The following is a 20,434-nucleotide window of genomic DNA, read 5'->3' as shown; positions in this document are numbered from 1 at the left end:
GGTAGATAATAGTTATCGCGAAAAGAATAGATGAAATGGCATGAAAGATACGCGCTTTAATGTAAACTAAAGTAACAAATTAATTGCAGATATATACGAAAAACTAACGAATTCCTAAAACTGATAAGCAATGCAATTTGTTTTTAATGGCAATAAAAATTATTTAAAACAATGTAAATGTAAGATTATAAGCAATGTAAATAAAATCTACATGCAAGTAGCTTAATTATTGCGGTTTTCGTGTGTTCTGTCGAGCGGAGTCATTAAAACGTGTTAATCTGAATTAGTGAAACTTGCCGGTAGAAAAGTCCAAATATGGTCAGCCGAATGGCGGTTCGCGCTGCGGTGGCATTTTGGATCGGTACCAAATGGATAACAGCAGACAGTCGCGACGCCTGACATCGGGCAAACAGTACGTGGTTAGATTCTTGAAGTTAAGGATAAAATTGTGTTTATCCGGAGCTAGGACGATCATCATACATGAAGTTTAGTACATACTACATCACATTTGTAGAAAATCCACTCTCCGAATGGAGAATTTGGAAACAGAGTGCACGTAACACATGCAATTTGCAAGCTCTTCTAAAATTCACGAACCATAAAAATTCACGGAGGAAAAAGACGGTCGTTAAAAATCTGCATTTGCAGAAAACTATGAAAATTGGAGCTCGTCGGGCTACCACGTTTTAATTTTGCTTCGTTAACAAGCTTCGTACGTTGCTATAAGAGAATAACTAGTTATTATTAAATTTAATTTTATACAATTATAATAATCTCCGAGCACGCAGTGTTCTTATTATTTAACGAACTATATGCAAATTATAACTATGTAAAATTATATCACGTCGCTGCGCTTCCACAAGACACTGATTTGAATCTACTTGCGGAAGTCGCGGAAGATGACGACGCGACAGCTTTAAAATCAAGTTTCTAACCGTGATCATTCATGTGGTAGTTTGACCAACTACCAAATGGACCAAATGGTCAGTAGACTGCGCGTGCGATGTTGACTAAACTGTACGTGGTTTGCGTGTATGAATAGCCACGAAATTGCGGATCTTTCCACATTGGGAATGGAGTAAACAGGGTAGTTTGTAACGAATTTTCGAGGCCACGCCGAACTATCGAAAACAGTCATAAAATCACCGCGATATCTGACCCCCCAACTCGCATATAGTACACTTATTGTTAGATAAGTATTCTCCGTAACTTCTACGATTGGATCTAGCGCATTACGATGACCAAAGAAATGAAACGAAGGAAACGCGTTGAAGCTATATTTTTCGTTAAAATCAATATTCTCTAAAAACATGCTTTCGAATATATAACATGTTTCACTCTTAAAAGTAAATTAAATCAGTAAGGCACGATTTTTGTTTTAGATATTATTTCTTCTCCTTTTGTCTTTTCTTTTATTCTTTTGGGCATTTATCCTTAAGCTACAAAAACAAGCTGTTTTTGTGTGAAACTCTGGGATCGCATTTGGTAGATGAGAATACAGATCGTCACGCTCGAAAAACAAAGACTCTGATGTAAGTTACACTTAACAACTTCAGTCGTAAACAACCGGAAGAAGTCTTGTGTGTGTACGCGCTTCTTCTCTCGTTTGCCAAACCTTCCCCCGTATATCCAACGAAGCGAACCGAGCCAGATATCACCGCGTCAATGCAGTTTTTTGCCTCCCTCTTCCCTTTTCTCTAGACCGTTAACGATCGCCACTAGCTACGGGTTCACGTGGTCGGCCATTAAATAGCCCTGTGCGCGAGACAGATGTGCTCATCGAGATTGCGAGTATCAATTTTTTCGCTGTCGTAAACGAACTAAAGCGATAGTGCAAAAAAATCGAATGTATTTACAGCCCAAGTGCACGATGCATGAACAAGAAATACAAACTACTTTACTTCTCGCTTTCGCGAGATCTACTCGATTTATTATAATTATTTCCGCGAGTGCGATAATGCCGTCTATCAAAAGGGTCGTTTCAACGATGACGTTTAAAAGATATGATCAAAAAGGGGACAGTGCAAACTTGTCGCAAGTAGGGCGTAATATTTCCGATACTTTCAATACGCGCCTATCTCCCGTGACACGTACTCGTATACATTGACACCCGTGTATAAACGTGTGAACCCGTTGTATGGGGAGCATATGCAGAATAAAGCGGTAGCTTTAGGCTTTATCCTCGACTCCTGTCTCTACAACGTATTATGGACCGGCACAAGCCGATGGCTTTTATCTGAAAGCACAATGCACTGTTTTCCTACCAGAAGTTGGCTGTCCGTCAACGCCACTAAAATATAAAAATAATGCGTCGAAGGAAAAATCAATCTACACTCGTTTTCGACCGACGCATCATTCATCGTTTTCGAAAAAGTAGATAAAGACGCCTAGGACAGAATATTTGGGATAGTATTGTCGATATATTAACGAAAAGAAATAAATCTTTAATCCAATATACATGAATCAATAAGTATGATAAAAAGATGAATAAATAACTGCTAATCAAACAGCCAATAATAATATAATTATGCCAATAACATTAATAATTATGATATTACTAATGAGTAGAAATGTGTCGGAAAAATGTAGATTGTGATAACTGAATCGCCTCATCGGTCAAGATGGCTTATCGTGATCGACGACCTATTCGCGAACTGACAAACCAATAAGACGACCAGCTAGCCATGTGCGATATTCGAAGGCAAAGAAAAACCGATCGATCACATCCCGTAGAGCTACCCACTCCCGAAAAAGTAATTGTCGACAACGAAACGCATAAAAAAGCGTATATCTTTGGAGAAATCTGGTCCTGATTACGTGCTAACGCATTCGACGTCTCGTTCCCTTATATCTCCCTTTTTTCCTGGTCCCTCTTCAAAAGCTAATTTACGAATCCGACATCCATCAACCGGGAAAAATATTACGGGTCTCGATTCCGCTCGCAGCCGACTGCCAAATCGAGACGCGGAATATTGCGCGCGGTGGGAGAACGCGTTTTGCATCAGTCACAAAATGACACATATTTTTCATTTTTTTAACAAAATTTATTTTACATTTATAACAAACAAGTAACGTTTTAATTTGGATTTATTTGCGTGTATTCATAAAATTTTTAAAAGCCTCTCGGAGGCATATACGAGCGCGACATTACATAATCACGCGTTGCACAAGCAAGGTACACAATTTTTGCTGTTATTAAAACGCACTCGTAGCTCTGTGTCTGTGTGTGTGTGTCCGGAAACGTTAAAGCTTTTTTATGTCTCTCGTGCATTCAACGGCGAAGAGCGTGTCACAGTAAAATGTTCGACCAGCCATAGTCGAAATAAATTGTATGTAGTTTCGCGAGAACGCAACGCGACAATCGCACTTTCGTTATCTAACAAACGGAAAGACCCGGCGCGACGAACGCGCTCGCGCGCACGTCGCATTCACGTATTTACCCGCACGTTGATTAAACTTCGTGCACAGGCGACGGCTATTTATTCATATTTTCGACCGAGCTAGTTGCTCAAAGAGCGATTGCAACTGAGTGACATGACTGAGCTTTTATCGGCGGAATTGAGTGCGCCGTACGCTTCATTTTCGGTCTGCTTCATATCGCTTCATATCGCACTTTATTGACGAACGAATGCATACACTCGTGTCAAATGGACAACGAAGAAATTTAACTCTGTAAAAGATCCAATTAATTTTTTTCATTACGTTTGTTTAAAAAAGACGGAAAGGAAATTGCATTTCCCCCCTTAGAGAGAAAACTTTTTAATATATTAGTATCTTTACGATCGCATAACGATGTAAAAGAAATAATATAATTCGTCCCGTAATCGTAATTTGTCCTCTGCTCGGCAAAAACCTACGAGTGATAATCGATTACGCTTTAAATCACCCAGGCAACGACGCTAAAGCGAGGTGCCGTGCTTTAGAGCCCCGGGGGCCGTAATTGATTAAATAAATCCGCGTCGGCGTATTTCACGGCGTGAGGAATCACTCGTCGCGCGGTCATCGTCGCCACACCGCTCTTCGAGGCGAGAAAAAAGAACAGTTCCCAAGGACCCGTAAAACTTCCAGGCAAAACGGATTTACCGGGCATTTCGTGCCTTTATTGACATTCGACCGACGATAAAAATAGTTGGTCACTCTTTTTCCCCGTCGCCCACGTTCTCGCGCCTTCCTTCTCTCGCCTGCCTGCTACCACTCCCGGTAGGTCTATACATCAGCGCACGTAAACCCAAGCGCCTATCCCTCGTGTAACAGCATTTACCGTCGTCCCTCGCGGATCGGCATCACCGCAGGTTGCGGCTCCCTCGACCGTAGGCAATGCGCGCGGCGCGAGAGAGCCTCGTTCTCGTAGCTCTCGCATTAGAGCTTTCGCAATTTGGGAACTCGGAGGGTAGACGACGCGCGTTCCAAGTCCCATCAGGTCGGACGATACAGCTTCGGGGGATAATAGGAGAGGGTGCCCGATGCGACGGCAACAGTGGCGGCGGCGGCTTAATCACCCGACTAATTCCGAGTGTTTCGCGATGCACTTGCATCGCATACGCATTGAGCTAGATTCACTCGCTGGTGATAAATTATTGATGTCCTATGATTCTGCTATTAATGTGGTCTAAATTACGCATTGCCGGCTGCTTCGATACCACTTGATAAATTGTAGTTGTCAAACATCGGTCCGTAATTGCTGCTCGTTCCTTAATTATAGCTATGGGTCATTATATATAAATGCCGATATCTATCTATATCTACATACATATTGGAGAAACTTCGTATATATTGTAGCTCAATATATTATAGTATATATATATCCAATGTACTAAAGGATAGATACATGCGGCATTAATACATGGTTGACAAAGAGGCAATAAGGGTTTGTAGTGAATATCCAGCTGGTGGGAGCAACTAAGTGAAGCTTAACGATGTTAGCTGTTGTCTGGAAGGTTCATAACGATCAGCATCAAATTACCCTCTGCCCCTCTGCCCTGCCTGATGAGTACTTAGCTTAGGTGCTCGAGGTGCCGAAAGTATGGTTTTTATCGATTTAATGGCTAGACACTTGATTAAGAAGAAAGATAAATGGATTCCTTGCTTCCCATTTACGTTAATTATCTTCATTGAAAATAAAATATGGAAAATAATATTTAAAGACGAGTATAATCGTATTAACGGTGATTATACATTTTTAATTACGTTATATTTGTTTTTATTTATTACTAACATGTGGTGAAATTTTTATTTTTAATGCTACAACGCGAAATGTAAAAATATGTAAAGCAACGAGAACTTACCAAACAAAGAAGGTGGCTCTACGTCGCGTACCGAGAGACTCGACGACGCTTGAGACGCGCTGGATTCGATATTCTGAGTACATCTAAGACGCTTCCTGAGCTTCGGCATGTCGAAGGGTAAATCTCTTAGGTCCACACTGGTCGCGCTTCCGGATGTAGTGGCATCCTGTTGCATCAGCAGCCGCCTTCTTCGCAGCTTTGGCATATCGAAAGGCAGATCCGAGAGTTCCGGCTCGTTGTCGACAAAATTAATATTATCAAGCTGCGGCTTCAACAGGTGAAACCCGAAAGGCTTGCATTTGATACCAGCGCGGGACTCGATGGATATACCGCTATCCGATCCCTGGATCTCCGCGTCGCCCGACGACGACGATTGCAGCGCAAGATTAATAAGATTCTTGTTCTGCGGCGTTCGCCGCTTCTTAAAAGACGTGTCCATAGGCGAGGTGACTGTATTCGTATTGGTGTTGTTGCCCGCGGTGATGTTATTCTCTGCGGTGACGTTCTCCTCGGGTGAGGCCTTCTGCGAGTTGTTGTTACGATTGTTGTCGGAGGTCTCCGAGGCCGGCTCCTGCGACGATTTGTCGGAGATCGGTGAGAGGATATGCAATTTAGTAGCGTGATGATTTAGAAAGCCAGGCAAAGACTGTTGATGATGATGATGATGATAGCAATTGGTGCCGCCGCTGTCGGAACTGTGGGAGCTCAACGATCTGGTGCTGTGCCGACTGTCGGAGCTGCTGGTCGATCGGTTGCCCTCGCTGGTGCTACTCCTGATGGATTCCATGCTGCCACCGCTGCTGCTAGTCGCCATGCTCTCCGTGCTGGAATAACCGGCGCGACGTCTCGAAGTACGTAGCTTGAATTCCAAGAGACCGGCGTCTCTTCGCGGTCGCGCGAGATCGCCCTCCGCTTCGTGGGGCCTGCCTTTGAACTCCATTATCGGCCTACTCTCGCGGATCAGACTGCGCGGTCGTTGCCTCTCCTCCCGGGGCCTGTCCTTGAACTCCAATATGAGCTCCTTGTCGAATCGACGACCCTGCGAAGAATCGATGTTCTCCTGAACGAAGGTCTTCGGTCGGCTCTTGATTTCCAGAATGCTACCCTCGCTACTCTGCGGCGAGTCTTTAGCGCGCAACAACGATTTCACCGGTAATCTCATGTCTTTCAAGCGGGGATGATCCTGCTGCGAAGGTAAATTCGGCGCGCTCCGAATATTCAACAGCAAGTGGTCTCGGTTTCCATGAAATTTCGCGGGTAGAGGTGCAGTCGACGGCGGTGACGGCGTGTAATCACGTGCTGGTAGTCTCGGCGATCCGGTTTTCTCATCGCTCGAATTGATCTGGAGGGACTCGATATCTTGGGACAGAGTAGATATATTGTCTGACTGTTGTTGCGATGGCTGTTGTTGCTGTTGCTGCTGTTGCTGCTGTTGCTGCTGCTGCTGCTGCTGCTGCTGCTGCTGCTGCTGCAAGCGGCTCGGAATCGGTTTTGGGCGGAGAAGTACGACTTTGCGTCGATGGTCCTTGCTCGATTGCGACTGGCCGGTGTAAGGTAGCGATTGTTGATGTTGCTGCTTCGACGTGTCCGTTGACGAACTCGTTCTACTCACTGGCACAGTACCGCTACTCCGTATCTGTATTTTATTTTATTTTATCCAAAACTTGCTCTTTACAAATGGAATAATAACGGCATTTATATGTAGTTCACTTGTATGCTGAATAAAGTGCAGTTCAACGACACTTAAAGAAAAAGATAGAAATTAATTGGCATTAAATAGAAAAGAAGCAAGATAAGAACAAGACAGTTTGCAAAGAAAAATTTCACGACCGCGCATTTAACTCAATATCGAAGTATTGATGACAATTTGAAATCTCCGAATGTACGTACCTGGGAATGCAGTACTGCGTGATTGGTGACGCGATCGAGATCGTCGAGATCATCGTCAGAGCGATTGACCTTGCAGTCGAAGGCCGTCTCGTAGAGGTGACGTTGCCTGGCCATCCCTTCCTCGTCCTCTTCCTCGGGCTCCGCGTCTTCCTCGTCTCCCTCCTCCCTCTCGTCCTCACCCTCCACGTCGTCCTCGTCCTCGACGAGTATCGGTTGCGGGTCTATCCTCCGTGTACGTCGTAGCTTGCGCACTTGGTGCCGCGTCACTTGCGGCTGCCGTCGGTCTAGCTCATCCTCCTCATCTTCGGGCGATGCGACGCAGGTACAAACGGTGGTAGGTAGATCATGGCTCAGCAGCCTATGCGGAGGCATGAGGGTGTGATCCCACTCGGTGATGATGCACGACGAGAGGATCTCGTTTCTGGCTGGAACCACATGCTCGCTCCCCGACGTGGGGCTTACTAGATCTTGACTGCGATAGTGCGGCGGGGGCAGCGGCAATGGATACGGCTGCTGCAGTTGCTGATAATGCCGTGGCTGGGACGAATACGAGCCTCCATCACCCGCTACCGAGTTCCTTTTGGGTATACCGGGTGTGCGCGAACGCTCGCCCGGTACATCGAGACTGACGCTCTTCCGGTACTTGCTCGGCTGCGATTTGGACAATTGCTCCGGTACCTTGAAGAGATCGCCGTAGTAATACGGCGACGGATGACGCACAGGTTGAGCGGACTCGGTCGGGGATTGATCGGTCAGATGCACCAGAGCGACACAATCCACGAGCAGGCCGTCGGTCGAAGTTAAAGTGTCCCTGTCTGCCGATGGGGCACGGGTCGAGGAAGCGTAAACGCTATTCTTTCGTTTTTTAACGATCACTCGCCCGTCCTCGTCGTCCTCGCAGGACGAACCGGATGCTGAAGGATCTGAAGATTGATAAAAATGGAACGAAATGTTATTTTTATAGAGACAAGTGCTAATAATTATAACAAGTTATAATTTATATAATTCTTGCGCAATGTAATAATATTTCGGTTTCAAGATATGTCAGGAGATGACAAAGAATTCGTCGATCGTGAACGTAAGGATTCAGAAGATTTACGCGTAAAAAGATGTCCTGGCCATACAAAGCTCACTTTCGAGAACCCCGAAAACGGCGCGAAATTTTCATAATCGTTCTGTTGTGGAAGGAAGCAGGGGACTCGGGCCGCCGAAGAAAGAGAACGAAGCTTACAGGGAAAGCAAAATTGCCTTGAAATGGCAGCCTTATCTCCTTAAAAATCACTTCCTCCGTCCGTGGGATATTACCGTAATGGTCTTTGGCTTCCTTGCCTGACGTCCTATGCTTGTTCCACCCCACAACCAACCACCTCTTTCAACCTCGTCGTATTCGTCGACCCGTTCGAGCATCATCCAATGCCTCTTTAGGCTTTACGATCGTGTCACGGCCATTCGCGACATCAACGAGAGAAAGAGAGAGAAAGCAAGGTCGAGCACATGGAGGAGGCACAAAATTACGCGGACACCCGGTACATTATTATATAGGCAAGGTACACATGCGAAATAGACGAAAGGACTGAAGATAATGGGCGCATTATGCTCGACCGGAGAGGGCCCCACCGAAATCCTTCCTCGTTCCCTCCCTCCTTGCGAGGGCGGTAAGAACGAAGATGCGCCATAAACCACATTGGTTGCTGCTTTTGACAGGAACCACCGCGGATGTACAGACGAACTTGCCGAACGAGAGAAAAAAAATTATTATCGGAAGCCGCTCTGATCCATTGCATCGTCCAGCCAGCACCGCTGGACCAGACACAAAGGTTCGCAGCATCAGGATGCGGATATCGATCGCTTAGAGTGCAATAGGCAGTCGTTGTACGTCTCTATGTCGCCGGGTAATTTGTTTTTGATCGATCTCCGTTCACACAATGTGAGTAATCATATCGCGCACGCGTATGCACACAATGTACATGTAATTATTTAACGGTGAATAACGCTTTGTACATTTATATCTCACCATTTAATGCGTCCAACTTTATTAATACCCACGATTTATTTAATACTCCGCTAACTCAAATTTCCCAAGTGATATTTTCTATATTAAAGATATTACTATGCTGCGCGCTCTATAGTACAATAGATATTTGGTAATTGCTTGGTGCATACACGGCGGAATGTACTTTAATAATTTCGAATTTTATTAATCTCAATACGGAAAATTATATACGAATTCAGTCAAACAAATTATATCATGTTAAATTCATAAATAAATGGAGAAAAATCGACAAGTCCATTAGAAATGCGGATTTGCCGCATATTCCGGTATGATATTTAGGCAAAATCACTGTGGGATCCATAACGTGGCAGGATATCCCCAATTTCCGGCGTATTTCACTATCACGAGCGGGCTTGAACTTCATTTTCCACGGTCAAATACAAAAGAGCGGCGGTTGGGGGATTCGCGAAGCGCGAAATGGGAAATTAATTCCTGGACAATGAATTCGGCAAATTATCGCACAATCCGCCTGTCGCCGTAAAACGGGGACGGACCGTATGCGATTCCATTTTATCTTCGAATCCGCGGCACATTCTTGGCAGCGAGTGACAAACGGCGAAGAAGCCCCGGGATACGAGAAGCTGCGAAAGAAATGGTTCCCGCGAAACCAGACGTTGTCTACGTATTCAAACTTTCACAATAGGGCAGGATCGCGGAAGGCGACTGATGACCCATCCTCTTCGCGGAGATGAAAAACGGGAGCGAGGATCCATTACCTTTTCTTTTCACCTGAAGCTACTTTTCTACCGACTTTTCTCGGCGAAACTTTTCACCATTAAACTTTTAAACATTCAAAAACGGTGCGATGCGCGGGATTAGAGCGACCACCGATCCGCAGGATTAATGGTAAAAATACAATACCGGATGTTGCGGCAGAGAAGAATGCTAACGAGGAAACGCAATATTGTTTGCGCAGTTGGTGTAATATCACGATAAAATTATATCAGAGAAACGTGCCCGAGATAGGGGAACCCAATCCTCGGGAAACAAAAAACAAGATAAAGAAAATTTACCGTGGAAGTGAGATCGAAGGAAACATGAATATGTATTTGCATCTGCTTCGTTCGTGCAACTCAAACAAGACGTAGGATTAAATTTCGGGAAAGTAAACATATTAAAATATACCGCAATAAGCAGGATATTACACCAACTGCGTTCCGTAGCAATATCTGAAACAATCTACGGTTGTGAATGAGGAATGTGAAAACTTCTCTCAAAAAATCAGAATGTGACGACACGTGATTTATTTTTCTTTTTGTGATGTGTGGGGAAATATACGAAAATTGTGTTTCAAGGCTGCCCTATATACGACCAATTGTATCGACCACCCACGTCGAGACCGATTATTCGTTCGTAAGCGAGAAAAACTGCAATGGACAGCACAGCCGGGCCTTCCATTGAACGCGCACACAAATATGTATATATATATATATATATATATATATATATATATATATATGTAGGTCCAGAGGTATGTTCCGGGACTGTTTACGTTTTTTGAAATGTACAGTCCTGAAATATAACGCATATATATGTAATCAGATTCAAAAAACTGTCTCGAAAATTGCCGTAGGACATCAATTTTTTCCAGGACAGTCCTGGAAACTGCCAAATGTCCCGGATTATATCGATTATACCGATATCAAAAATAAAAGTCCCGGAACATACTTCCGGACCTAAATATATATATATATATATATAAATAAAAGCACACTACGTACTGGCGTGTCGCCAAATTGCAGCGATATTGATCAACGATCGATAATCTGATTTGCGAGATACCTGTCGAGGGTCGATTGCATGAAAGAGAAACTAGGGGACTAGAAGGTTGATGATCGAGCAGTTCGATTAAATTGAACTGGATTACATACAGTAATTGAAAAAAGTGCCCACGTCCGCTCTCGTGCGATGGAAAAGATTTTTTTTTTTTTAATTGAAGAGTAAAACATTCGGGACAGTTCAATCAGCTATCTGCAATTGATGAATGACATATCTGAGTAAATTTATAAAGTAATATAAAAATATAGTTATGAGATCGATTTCTTTCTTAATTAATTATTTACTTTATCATCACATTTTATTAAATTTTATATATATATATATATATATATATATATATATATATATATATATAATTATTGTGGCGTTATGCACAATAATTAGCCATTTATGCGTGCATTAATAAATCCAGCAAATAAAAATAAGCTGTATGTAAAATAAAACTAATAATAAAAAATCTACTGACGAATGCACGAATAAATGGCTAATTATTGTGCATAACGGCACGATCGGACGTGTAGACGAGTCAGTAACGGATACTACACGCGAATGAGTGATCGAGTGACAGAAAATGAAAAAGGGTACGTGTATGCAGAGTTAGGGGCGACGATACGCCGGGGATAGGCAGTGGTGCCTACCCTAATGAATCTATTACGGCCGGTGAGCGACAACGCCGACAACCCTCGGCCTAGCAATCACTACAGATAACACAAAACGCTGTCGCATGCACCCTGTTTACATGAATCTGTAGATAACGAAGATGAACGTCCGAGGCGATCTATTTTGGATTTACAATGCACGAAATCAACGTGCAAATTAGACGAGAACGCAAAAGAAACTCACGCACGAGAATTGTTATCTACGTCGATTAAGGTCAGTAGATAATGATATTGTGATTGCAATCAATTTTCGATTAAGAACAGTCGGCAAGGCCATAGAACGTGACCCATATCAACTCGTTTTTAGAAATCACTTATCAACCTATAACGAGCATACAGCTCATATTAATACTTACTACATTATCTGGGAATGGTCAAATACGGTAATGCAAGTTTAGTTTGGTTCAATATAATTATCATTAAATAATCAAATAAAGCTCTTAAGTACACAAATAAATTCATATTAATAAATAAAACGCAAATTTAAACAATACAAATTTAATTCTAAAATTTAACACAATGGTGTAATCTGTAATGTTAATTGAAATTTTCGAAATATGAAATTCTTTAAAGTTATATATGATTGATTGTATATCTCTGTAAATCTTATGATAATCATATAATATATCCTATTCCGAGGGAACATTATTCCGTCAAACGTTATAACCGTCACGCTATGCTGCCAACGCAAAGCTCTAGAATGATTTTCTGTCTCCGGATCAGACTCTTGATTATATGATAATCCCGAACACGTGACTTCATTTTTATCACGACGGTCGCAACGCCGTTTATGCAATCTTCCGTTTCTTCTGCGATTGACGGCCGGCGGTAGGGCAAAGAAAATTCATGGGGAAATCTTTATATAAAGAAGATCGCAACGCAAGCTCGGGACCACTTAGCTCCGCATTTTATTAGATATTGTCCCCGTAACGTGACCGAGGTGGCGATAGTGTGTCTGCGGTATATGGATCGTGGGATTGTGTCGTCTCTCAGACGGAAGAGAAGAAAAGCGCTAAAGAAGAAGTGGGAAGGTATAAGATGGGCGGCGCAATTGCCCAACCTCGGAAGATATCGCCGGCCAACGTTCAGAAGGATCTTCAGGGCGTCTTACGAAGCAGCTAAAGATTACGGACCAAGCTGAGCAGCGACGAAACGAAAGCCAATCTCGGTTATTGGCTCCAGGATTCGCGCCAGGATCCACGGTTACGATCGCGAGATTGGCCAAAGTATCTCGTGCGAAATGTGTCAGCCGTGTCAAGGGTCGTGGAAGGGTGACGCTTGGTCGCACAAATATGAGCATAAACCATCCAAAGATTATCAAATACGTCCAGGAAGTAGATGCCGAGCTGATGAACGTCGCGATAAGTTCCTGGTTATGCCAAGTAGCTTGAATAAATCAATTAGTGTCGCCTGTAATCTCGCATTATCCGATGTAATTTATGATTAAAGCAAAGATTGTAACGTGACGGCGACAGAGCGATGCAGCAGCCTTTTCGTTATGAAAGTATATTTTCTTCGAACTCTTTTTATTACGCTGTTATTACGCCCTCTGTCATCTTTTCGAGGCAAAAAGAAGCTACTAACAAGCCAAAGTTATGAGGATCATGGCAACGATTACAAAGTTATCACTTCAAAGGGAAGGAGATATCGGAAACAGAGGGGCGGGCCACTTTGAAGAGAATCTATCTGTTTTTTAGAAACTCGCTACAAACGCATATTCTCGAACGCGTACGCATAGCCGAGATGATTGAAGCAACGACTGATTACGAGGGTACGTCGATCCTTTGGAGCGTCGCGCCGCGCCGCGTCCTTTGATTACTGTTTCGTATAAAGCCGTTCATCGATGAAACTGACAGCTTTGAATCGAAAGGATACGTTTCTGCTCGTCAAATTATAAATGTTGTTTGCTTTTTGATAACTCCATATAAACATCAAATAACAATCTTTTGTTCAGCTGAGATCTAATTAATCACAAAGCTCTTCTTAAAATATCCATTGATTCTGGAATATCTCCTGCACAGTGACACAAACCTCTCTCTCCTTCTCTCTGTTTATTCAACGCATAAGACCCACAGAAAACCCTAAAACGCAGTCCTAAATCTCCTCACGGTTCGGCTGATCCTCGACGTTGATTTCGCTCCCCGTTTAGAGCGGCTATGCGAATGCAGCTCTGCGTCGTTAGCTTCAATTGATTTTATTGTCAATAAAATCAATGTTTAGGCTCGTCGGAAAGGGTTTTGCGGCGGTAAAAAAGGGGGTGCGAGGTACGGCACAAAGCTGTCGCTCACGGAGGCAACGCGACGCGTGGATTATTCGCTTTCCTGTCAGTAGACATTGCGCAATTGAAATCTACGTCGGTGGTCACACGCGGGCACAATCGTTTGCGGCGGAAAGGGGTCGGATCCGACGAAGGTAAATCGAAAGGGTTTCGAACGTGCCCGAAACCTACCCGCCGATTCGGGCGTCCGCCAAACCGTGCGTACCCCACCCCTTTATGGACTCTTCGAATTAATCGTGTCGCGAGTTTACTTTTGCTTTCAAATTCAATCTTACGTTCCGCTGCTCACTGTGCGGCGGCTCATCGAGTTAACGAGAAATCCCGTATTTGTTTTCAAATCGTGCGATGCAATTTTAATCACAACCAAGACTCGTGTACCATTTGACGTACGACACACTCGATTTCATTTTTACAGAAATTTTATTCGAAATTTACTCACTACGAAAATTAGGTCAATTGAAAAGTTATAGCAGGTAATATTTTTCAATATTTTACTTTCAAAAGTTCAATATCGAATATTATAGTACGATTTCTCTCTGGTATATTTCTGTCGCTGCGCTAAACGTTATCTCAGAGAGATACGGATTTCACCGGAAATTTCAATAGTTTATATGGAAAGATAGGCGATCTTCTCAGCAGTTATGAACGTTTCTTGCATGACGGGAAAGCATCTGACACAGAGATTAGGCCAAGCGCGCGCGAAATTGTCTCGCAACGATATGCAAATCGTGGCATAAATGCTAATTGTAATTGCCCATGAAATGAATTCAAGGGCTCCCTCCTGGCGAAGGGTTCGCTTCGTAGCTTAGTAGCGATCTTTGCCCTCCGAGTCTGCCAAGTATCGAGCGACAAAGCTACGTGTGTTATTTTTTAAATTTTTCATTAGAGTTGGTTTGCAACCGGCTAATAATGTTATTCATTTGTTTCATGGTAAACAAAGAAAATTATTACAAACGATACATTCTTAGCACAAAAAAATAACCCTGCTAAAAAGTTATCTGAAAACACTAGTCGCATACAAATCTCATTAACCACTTTTTATTCACCCTGCACTCTCAACATGAACATCCGAAAGGGGCAATTGCCAAAGAGAAAGCTAAAACAGTTGCTAATTTGGGGGGACTCGGTTTTACAGTAAACGAAACAAAATGATATGATTAGGATGTTAATTCGCTTGCCGGTACACATTGCTAACGAGAATAGGACGCGGTGAGTCAGACAGTTTCGAACAAAATCCAATAATACTTTTAACAGAGCTCTCAAATAACTTCTTCTGATAAAAATGGTGTAGCGAAACCGTAACTTTTGATGTCAATTCAATCATTCCGATATTGCAAGGCACGTCCCTCGATACCGCTATACGTGATAAACTTTCCATCTTGCCACCGCGATACGCGAATTTAACTTGCGAAATTGCGCGGGGATTAAGATCTCGCCTCTAGATCTGAGCACGTACTTACCGTCGGACGAGCCAGAATTATGCTGGTGACAGTTTGTAAATGATCTAGTTTACGACGCGAGAAAGTGAGGGATATAGTGAGGCGTATCCCAAAGTAAGGCGGAAAGGGAAACGGCGCGGTGGTGGGTAGAGAAAGAGACGGAGAGAAAGACGGGGAGAGAGAACAAAGAGAATGGAGGATGAGATCGAAGACAAGGACAGAAGGGTCTGTGGTTAAGTATTCATCTTCATAGCGATTACATTTTCGAGTCGTTTACATACGTGAAGTAGGGAAACTGGTAGAAATCGGATACGCTCGAGTCTACTTAATCGTTATAAACGCGTATTTATTGTATTTAGCTGGACTATGAAGCCCAGATCCCCCTCAGGAACTCACGTGTGTGTGAGTACGAGATTGGCAACCCCGAGGTACCCTAGCCACTCAAGACCTGAGAATAGTCAGGCCACACTCTGATCTTCTGGAAATACGAAAGTGGAGACCGGGCATATCACGCTTATTTATATCACATATTTAAATCGCATAAAAATATTATTATTATTACGAAAAAATATTATTACGAAGTTAAAACTCAAGCATGCAGATCATTCAAGCGAATAAAAAAAGGTCAGACGGCATTACGTTAAAAAGACCGTTTGTGGCTCTAATTCAGCGCTCTGCGCACGGGTATAAATTTCCGCTAACAAATATATATATATATATATATATATATATATATACGTCGGCAGCTTTTGAACAGCGTTTGATGAACACCAGGCCCGCCTTCTCCCGCTCGGACGACGGACAAACCGACGGACGGATTGACATTTGCATACGATGGACCCGCACGGGCGTTAACTGCTCGGGGACGCAGAATGAGCTACAAGTCACCTGGTACCAGTAATTGAAATGAGGGTAACTTTGAAGAGGGGTCGCGCGAACAAACGAGGAGTTCGAAAAGTTCTTTCAACGACATATCGTACATTCACGTAATATTGAACGGGATTAAAATTATGATAGGTTTCTTTACAGAAAAAAGATTTAATTAATATCGCCAATAGAACAATTGAAAGAAGGTAGAATATACGATTGTTCCAGAATTGCCATTATCATTACTGAATTGAATAATTATAGAACAATCGATGTAGAAATTCATTGCATCTATATTTCTCTTGTAATGCAATTGTAATGTAATTATACTTCAAAACATTTGAAAATTTATAATCTTATTTGACAAAAAGCTTTCTTGCTTTTATATTTCACCGTAAATTGTTTAACAATATAACGTGCCGTATTTGATTTAATTCACGGCAAAGTGCGTGCTCCACAGAAAGACAAGAAAAAAATCGGTTGGGTAGGCTCTGGCTGTGAAACACGGTTAATAAGTGGAACGGCGCTGGAAAATGCGGTAGTGAGCAGGCACACAAGCTGAAATACCCCTCGAAACTTTACGGACTATGAAAGCGAAATGAGAATGGGCGGGCGTACCGCGGGTGATTCGGCGCAGCAGAGATGGGAAGTTTAATTAAATATCACACGACATATTATGGGAGGCGGGAGGTGTCGCGCATGGTGTCGATGGCAAGTAACGTCGGGGACAGCCCGCGAGACCAAAAAGTTCGTGCCAACGAGTGAACGAGGAGCGAGCTCGTAGTAACGGACAACGACGGGGACGGTACCGAAAGTTAACGGAGGGCGGTGAACCGTCCAGACATTTCAGCGTCATCGGTACCCTTTTATAAAAGCCGCCAGTCTGAAAATTCCATTCGGTCCACCCTCACGCGCGCGCATTTCCCTTATATTCACCCCTATCGACGCGACTGCTGATTCAATTCTCACGAAAGGAACGGCATTCCTCGAATGGCAAGGACGACAATTTATTTTTAATCTTATAATGTCTCCGTCGAAAGCCTGCGGAGATTTCATCGCGAGATGGCGAAAGAAACGTTACGGAGCAAATATTCAATGTACCAATAACAAAGAAAGCTAAGTAAATTGCTCCTCTCGTTTGATAATGGCACATGTAATACATTTTGTGATATTATCATGTCGGTAAGGGAAACACAAGTCAAGAGGTCATGTGTCTTCCCCTGTTCCTACCAAAGGACGCAAATCTTTGCACAGGCTTCGCGTTGATCCTTGCCACATTAACAATGACTTGCGAATTAAAAGCCCATGAATATGGTAAGGATGCAAATTCCGCCGGTGTTTACTCGGGATCAGTGTTACACGGCAATCTGCATACTCGAGTGTCGGGATGCCCGGTGACGCGCGACGAGGGTTGCGAATCAGGTTCGTATCGTCTACACGTGGGACAATCGTGCGGAGTTAATAACGACCCACAGCATTCCTTCGCGAGGATAACGCGGCAGGAATTTAATCCGCAAGCTCTCTCGCTAACGTTTAGAAGTTTCCTAGCCGCTATTTAAGGTCGCGTGAAGATACGAGAGTTTCTAATTCGTGTGGAATCTCTCTACCGCCCGGTAGTTTTGCAATCTCGCCGAATCGGTGGGTATCATCCACCGCGAAAAAGAGACGATCCCCTATTTCGCCCGACCCCGTCGATTAATCCGTTAGCCGCTCTCGCGACCAACCTGTGCGTACCGTTCAATTATCGAGGGGCTCTTCTCCCTCTCTTACCCGACACGCTAACTGAGTTGTTACCTCGATAATTCGTACGTCGTAGCATCGGCCGTAACACCGGCGGCTCGCCACATTAATTTGCGGCCTGGCATGAGAATTTCCGCTTAACTGCGTTATCCCGGAACTTATCGTACACTATCAGTGATCAATCAATGTAGAATCCAAACATTTCGCCAATATTCAGTGCTACGGCTCATAATTATTTTATATATAATTATATAATATTTAAGAGAGCGTTTTAAAAATATTATATTTAATATTATATATAATAATATGTGGTTAAAAGTACTTAGCATTACATTTAATTATATTGTTGATTGTTGATACAAAATTGAAATATATAATTATATACTTCGAATTTTTTTTCTTTATTAAGCCATAAATAGGATAAATTTCATGTTAAATATTTCTCTTTGTTTCTCAAAATAGGCGGATGCTACTTTTATGTCTATTCACTGTATACAACAACTATTAAATATTCAGTTAGAATTAAATCCTTGCATTATCTCGACCATAATGTCCACAATGCCGGCTTAAAGAAAAGACTTACATACCTGTGTATGGTCGACAATAATTGCGATTTGCTCTGCTGTAAACTGTCGGCAAAGACGTCTCCGCTCCCGGCTCCACGTACGCTTTACTCTTGCTGTCTCTAGGGTCGCTGTATTGTTCCACAACCTCGATTTCCGCCTGCAAACAGAACACAAATTGTTTCCTTCCGTTTTCACACAAAACAGATTCCGTATGTACATCTTCGCGTCTGAAATAGCGATCGATCTGGCGCTTCCATTAAAGAATATAGTTCTCGAATAACAAAGTCGCGATAAAACGATTTGCTCGTAACGACACGAGATAGACGACATATAAAACAAATTGGCCCGGATTGTTGTAATAATATTAATTTAACGACGTGCGTTCTTTCCGGCGTTCTCGCGTGCACAGTAATGCTCGAATTTGTCCCAGGAGAGAATATCTTTGAGAGGGATTATCAGAGACAGCTTCGCTTAAATTTACACGGTAGCTCGGTGTCATTTTCTGGTCCTGAATGCAGCCAATTGCGGTAATACCTTGGCCGAGGCTCGAGGGAACACGCTTCCAACCGTCCCCTAAATGATGATCGTTATTTCGAGAGAAAACAACTGCGGCGACAATACGTTTCCGCCGGCACGTGCGTGTTTCGGTGGATTAAACGTAGCGCTCAAATAATCAACCAGAATGACGACGAACATTAATATCCCGTATAAAGATTAAGCCTGAAGGCGTGATATTTCTTAGTACAATCAAACGCGAATTGCACGTCACATTCGTTTTAACAATCTTAACCCGAAGAAACGGGAAGAAGTAAATTCCCCTCGACTGAATTCAATCAACCATGAGCAAGGAAAGGTTTCTTGCATTGGCTGCGGAAGCCCTTCAGTCCTACGACGATTATGCGATCAGTGCTTCCTGATATTAATGATGTAATAATGATAATAAAAATTTGACAATCTTTGGATAATATAAACGACCGAAAATAAAGATCTTCACCACTGGATAAAAAGAAGAATCGATCAATAAAAGCTTTCTTCTCTTTCTCTATCTCTCTCTCTCTCTCTATCTCTCTCTCATTCTCGGTTTTAACGTTATATCGACAATTGGGGAAGTAAAATAAAAAAAGAAACGAGAACTGTCTCTTGCACTGGCAAGAGAAAGCTCAGCAGGGCGAGACGAGCAGACATCCGGGCAATGCAAGACGGACGAAGGCGACGGCGGAGAAGACAAGTAGCCTTAAATTGAAAGAGCCCAAAATTGGAATTCTCCTGCCAAAGTTGAGCGCTATGCCTCCAGGGGCTGTTCCGAAGACGAAGTCGATTGCTTCCAGTCATCTTACCTACCAACCCCGTTCCCTCTCTCGTCGCGCCAGCTCTCCTCCGTAGAACGGATAAATTTGTGGATGTTTATACGGAAATTACGGAGGGATGACTCCGCAAGCACAGTGGAGGCCGCTCGATCGGCTGTCGCAAATCCGATGACGAACAGGGGCTGACTCGACTTGCCGCGAAAGTGAGAACCGCGTCGGCCGACCGAATTCCGCGTCGCGCGGGTTGCGAAAACGATTACGCGGGGTTATCGGCGTGCGCAACGTTATCGAGAAATCGAATTGCCGCGTTCGATTCGGCGAGTGAAAACGCGCGAATCTAGCGATGCCTCGTTAAGCGGGCAGAGGTAAATCTGTAAAGCTGTCGCGCGCGGCATTTGCAGCGGAAAAGCAAAGGCAAATAATAAACACACAGGGCGTCCCAAGTTTTGCCGTCCGGACTTCCCTCTGTGTGTGAACTGTTTGACCACTTTGAGGATTGTGTCGAATGCAATGCCGTCGAACGCAATGCAAATAGTACTCATCACACCCTATCATATTCAGTCGTTAATAC

General features: G+C 43.4%; 2 protein-coding genes across 4 annotated transcripts in view; one reads left to right on the top strand and one right to left on the bottom strand.

The window, feature by feature from the left end:
• The window catches only part of Hwt (SH2 domain-containing adapter heavyweight), a 209,156-nt gene that overhangs the window by 7,537 nt on the left and 181,185 nt on the right, over positions 1–20,434 (bottom strand). For all 3 annotated transcript variants that reach the window (XM_077399958.1, XM_077399957.1, XM_077399959.1), the window contains 3 exons: positions 18,578–18,713; positions 7,176–8,098; positions 5,286–6,921 (listed from right to left, as the gene is read on the bottom strand). In XM_077399958.1, the coding sequence (XP_077256084.1) occupies positions 5,286–6,921; positions 7,176–8,098; positions 18,578–18,713 (2,695 nt within the window). The remainder of the gene's footprint in view (positions 1–5,285; positions 6,922–7,175; positions 8,099–18,577; positions 18,714–20,434) is intronic.
• LOC143894009 (chymotrypsin-2-like) overlaps positions 1–20,434 on the top strand; it is a 144,330-nt gene that overhangs the window by 42,727 nt on the left and 81,169 nt on the right. The window lies entirely within an intron of this gene.

This window comes from Temnothorax americanus, unplaced genomic scaffold (genome assembly GCF_048541705.1).
Source record: "Temnothorax americanus isolate GAGA-0224 unplaced genomic scaffold, ASM4854170v1 Scaffold13, whole genome shotgun sequence".
Taxonomy (NCBI): domain Eukaryota; kingdom Metazoa; phylum Arthropoda; class Insecta; order Hymenoptera; family Formicidae; genus Temnothorax; species Temnothorax americanus.
Note: the sequence above shows the minus strand (reverse complement) of the source record. Positions and strands in the feature narration are given on the sequence as shown.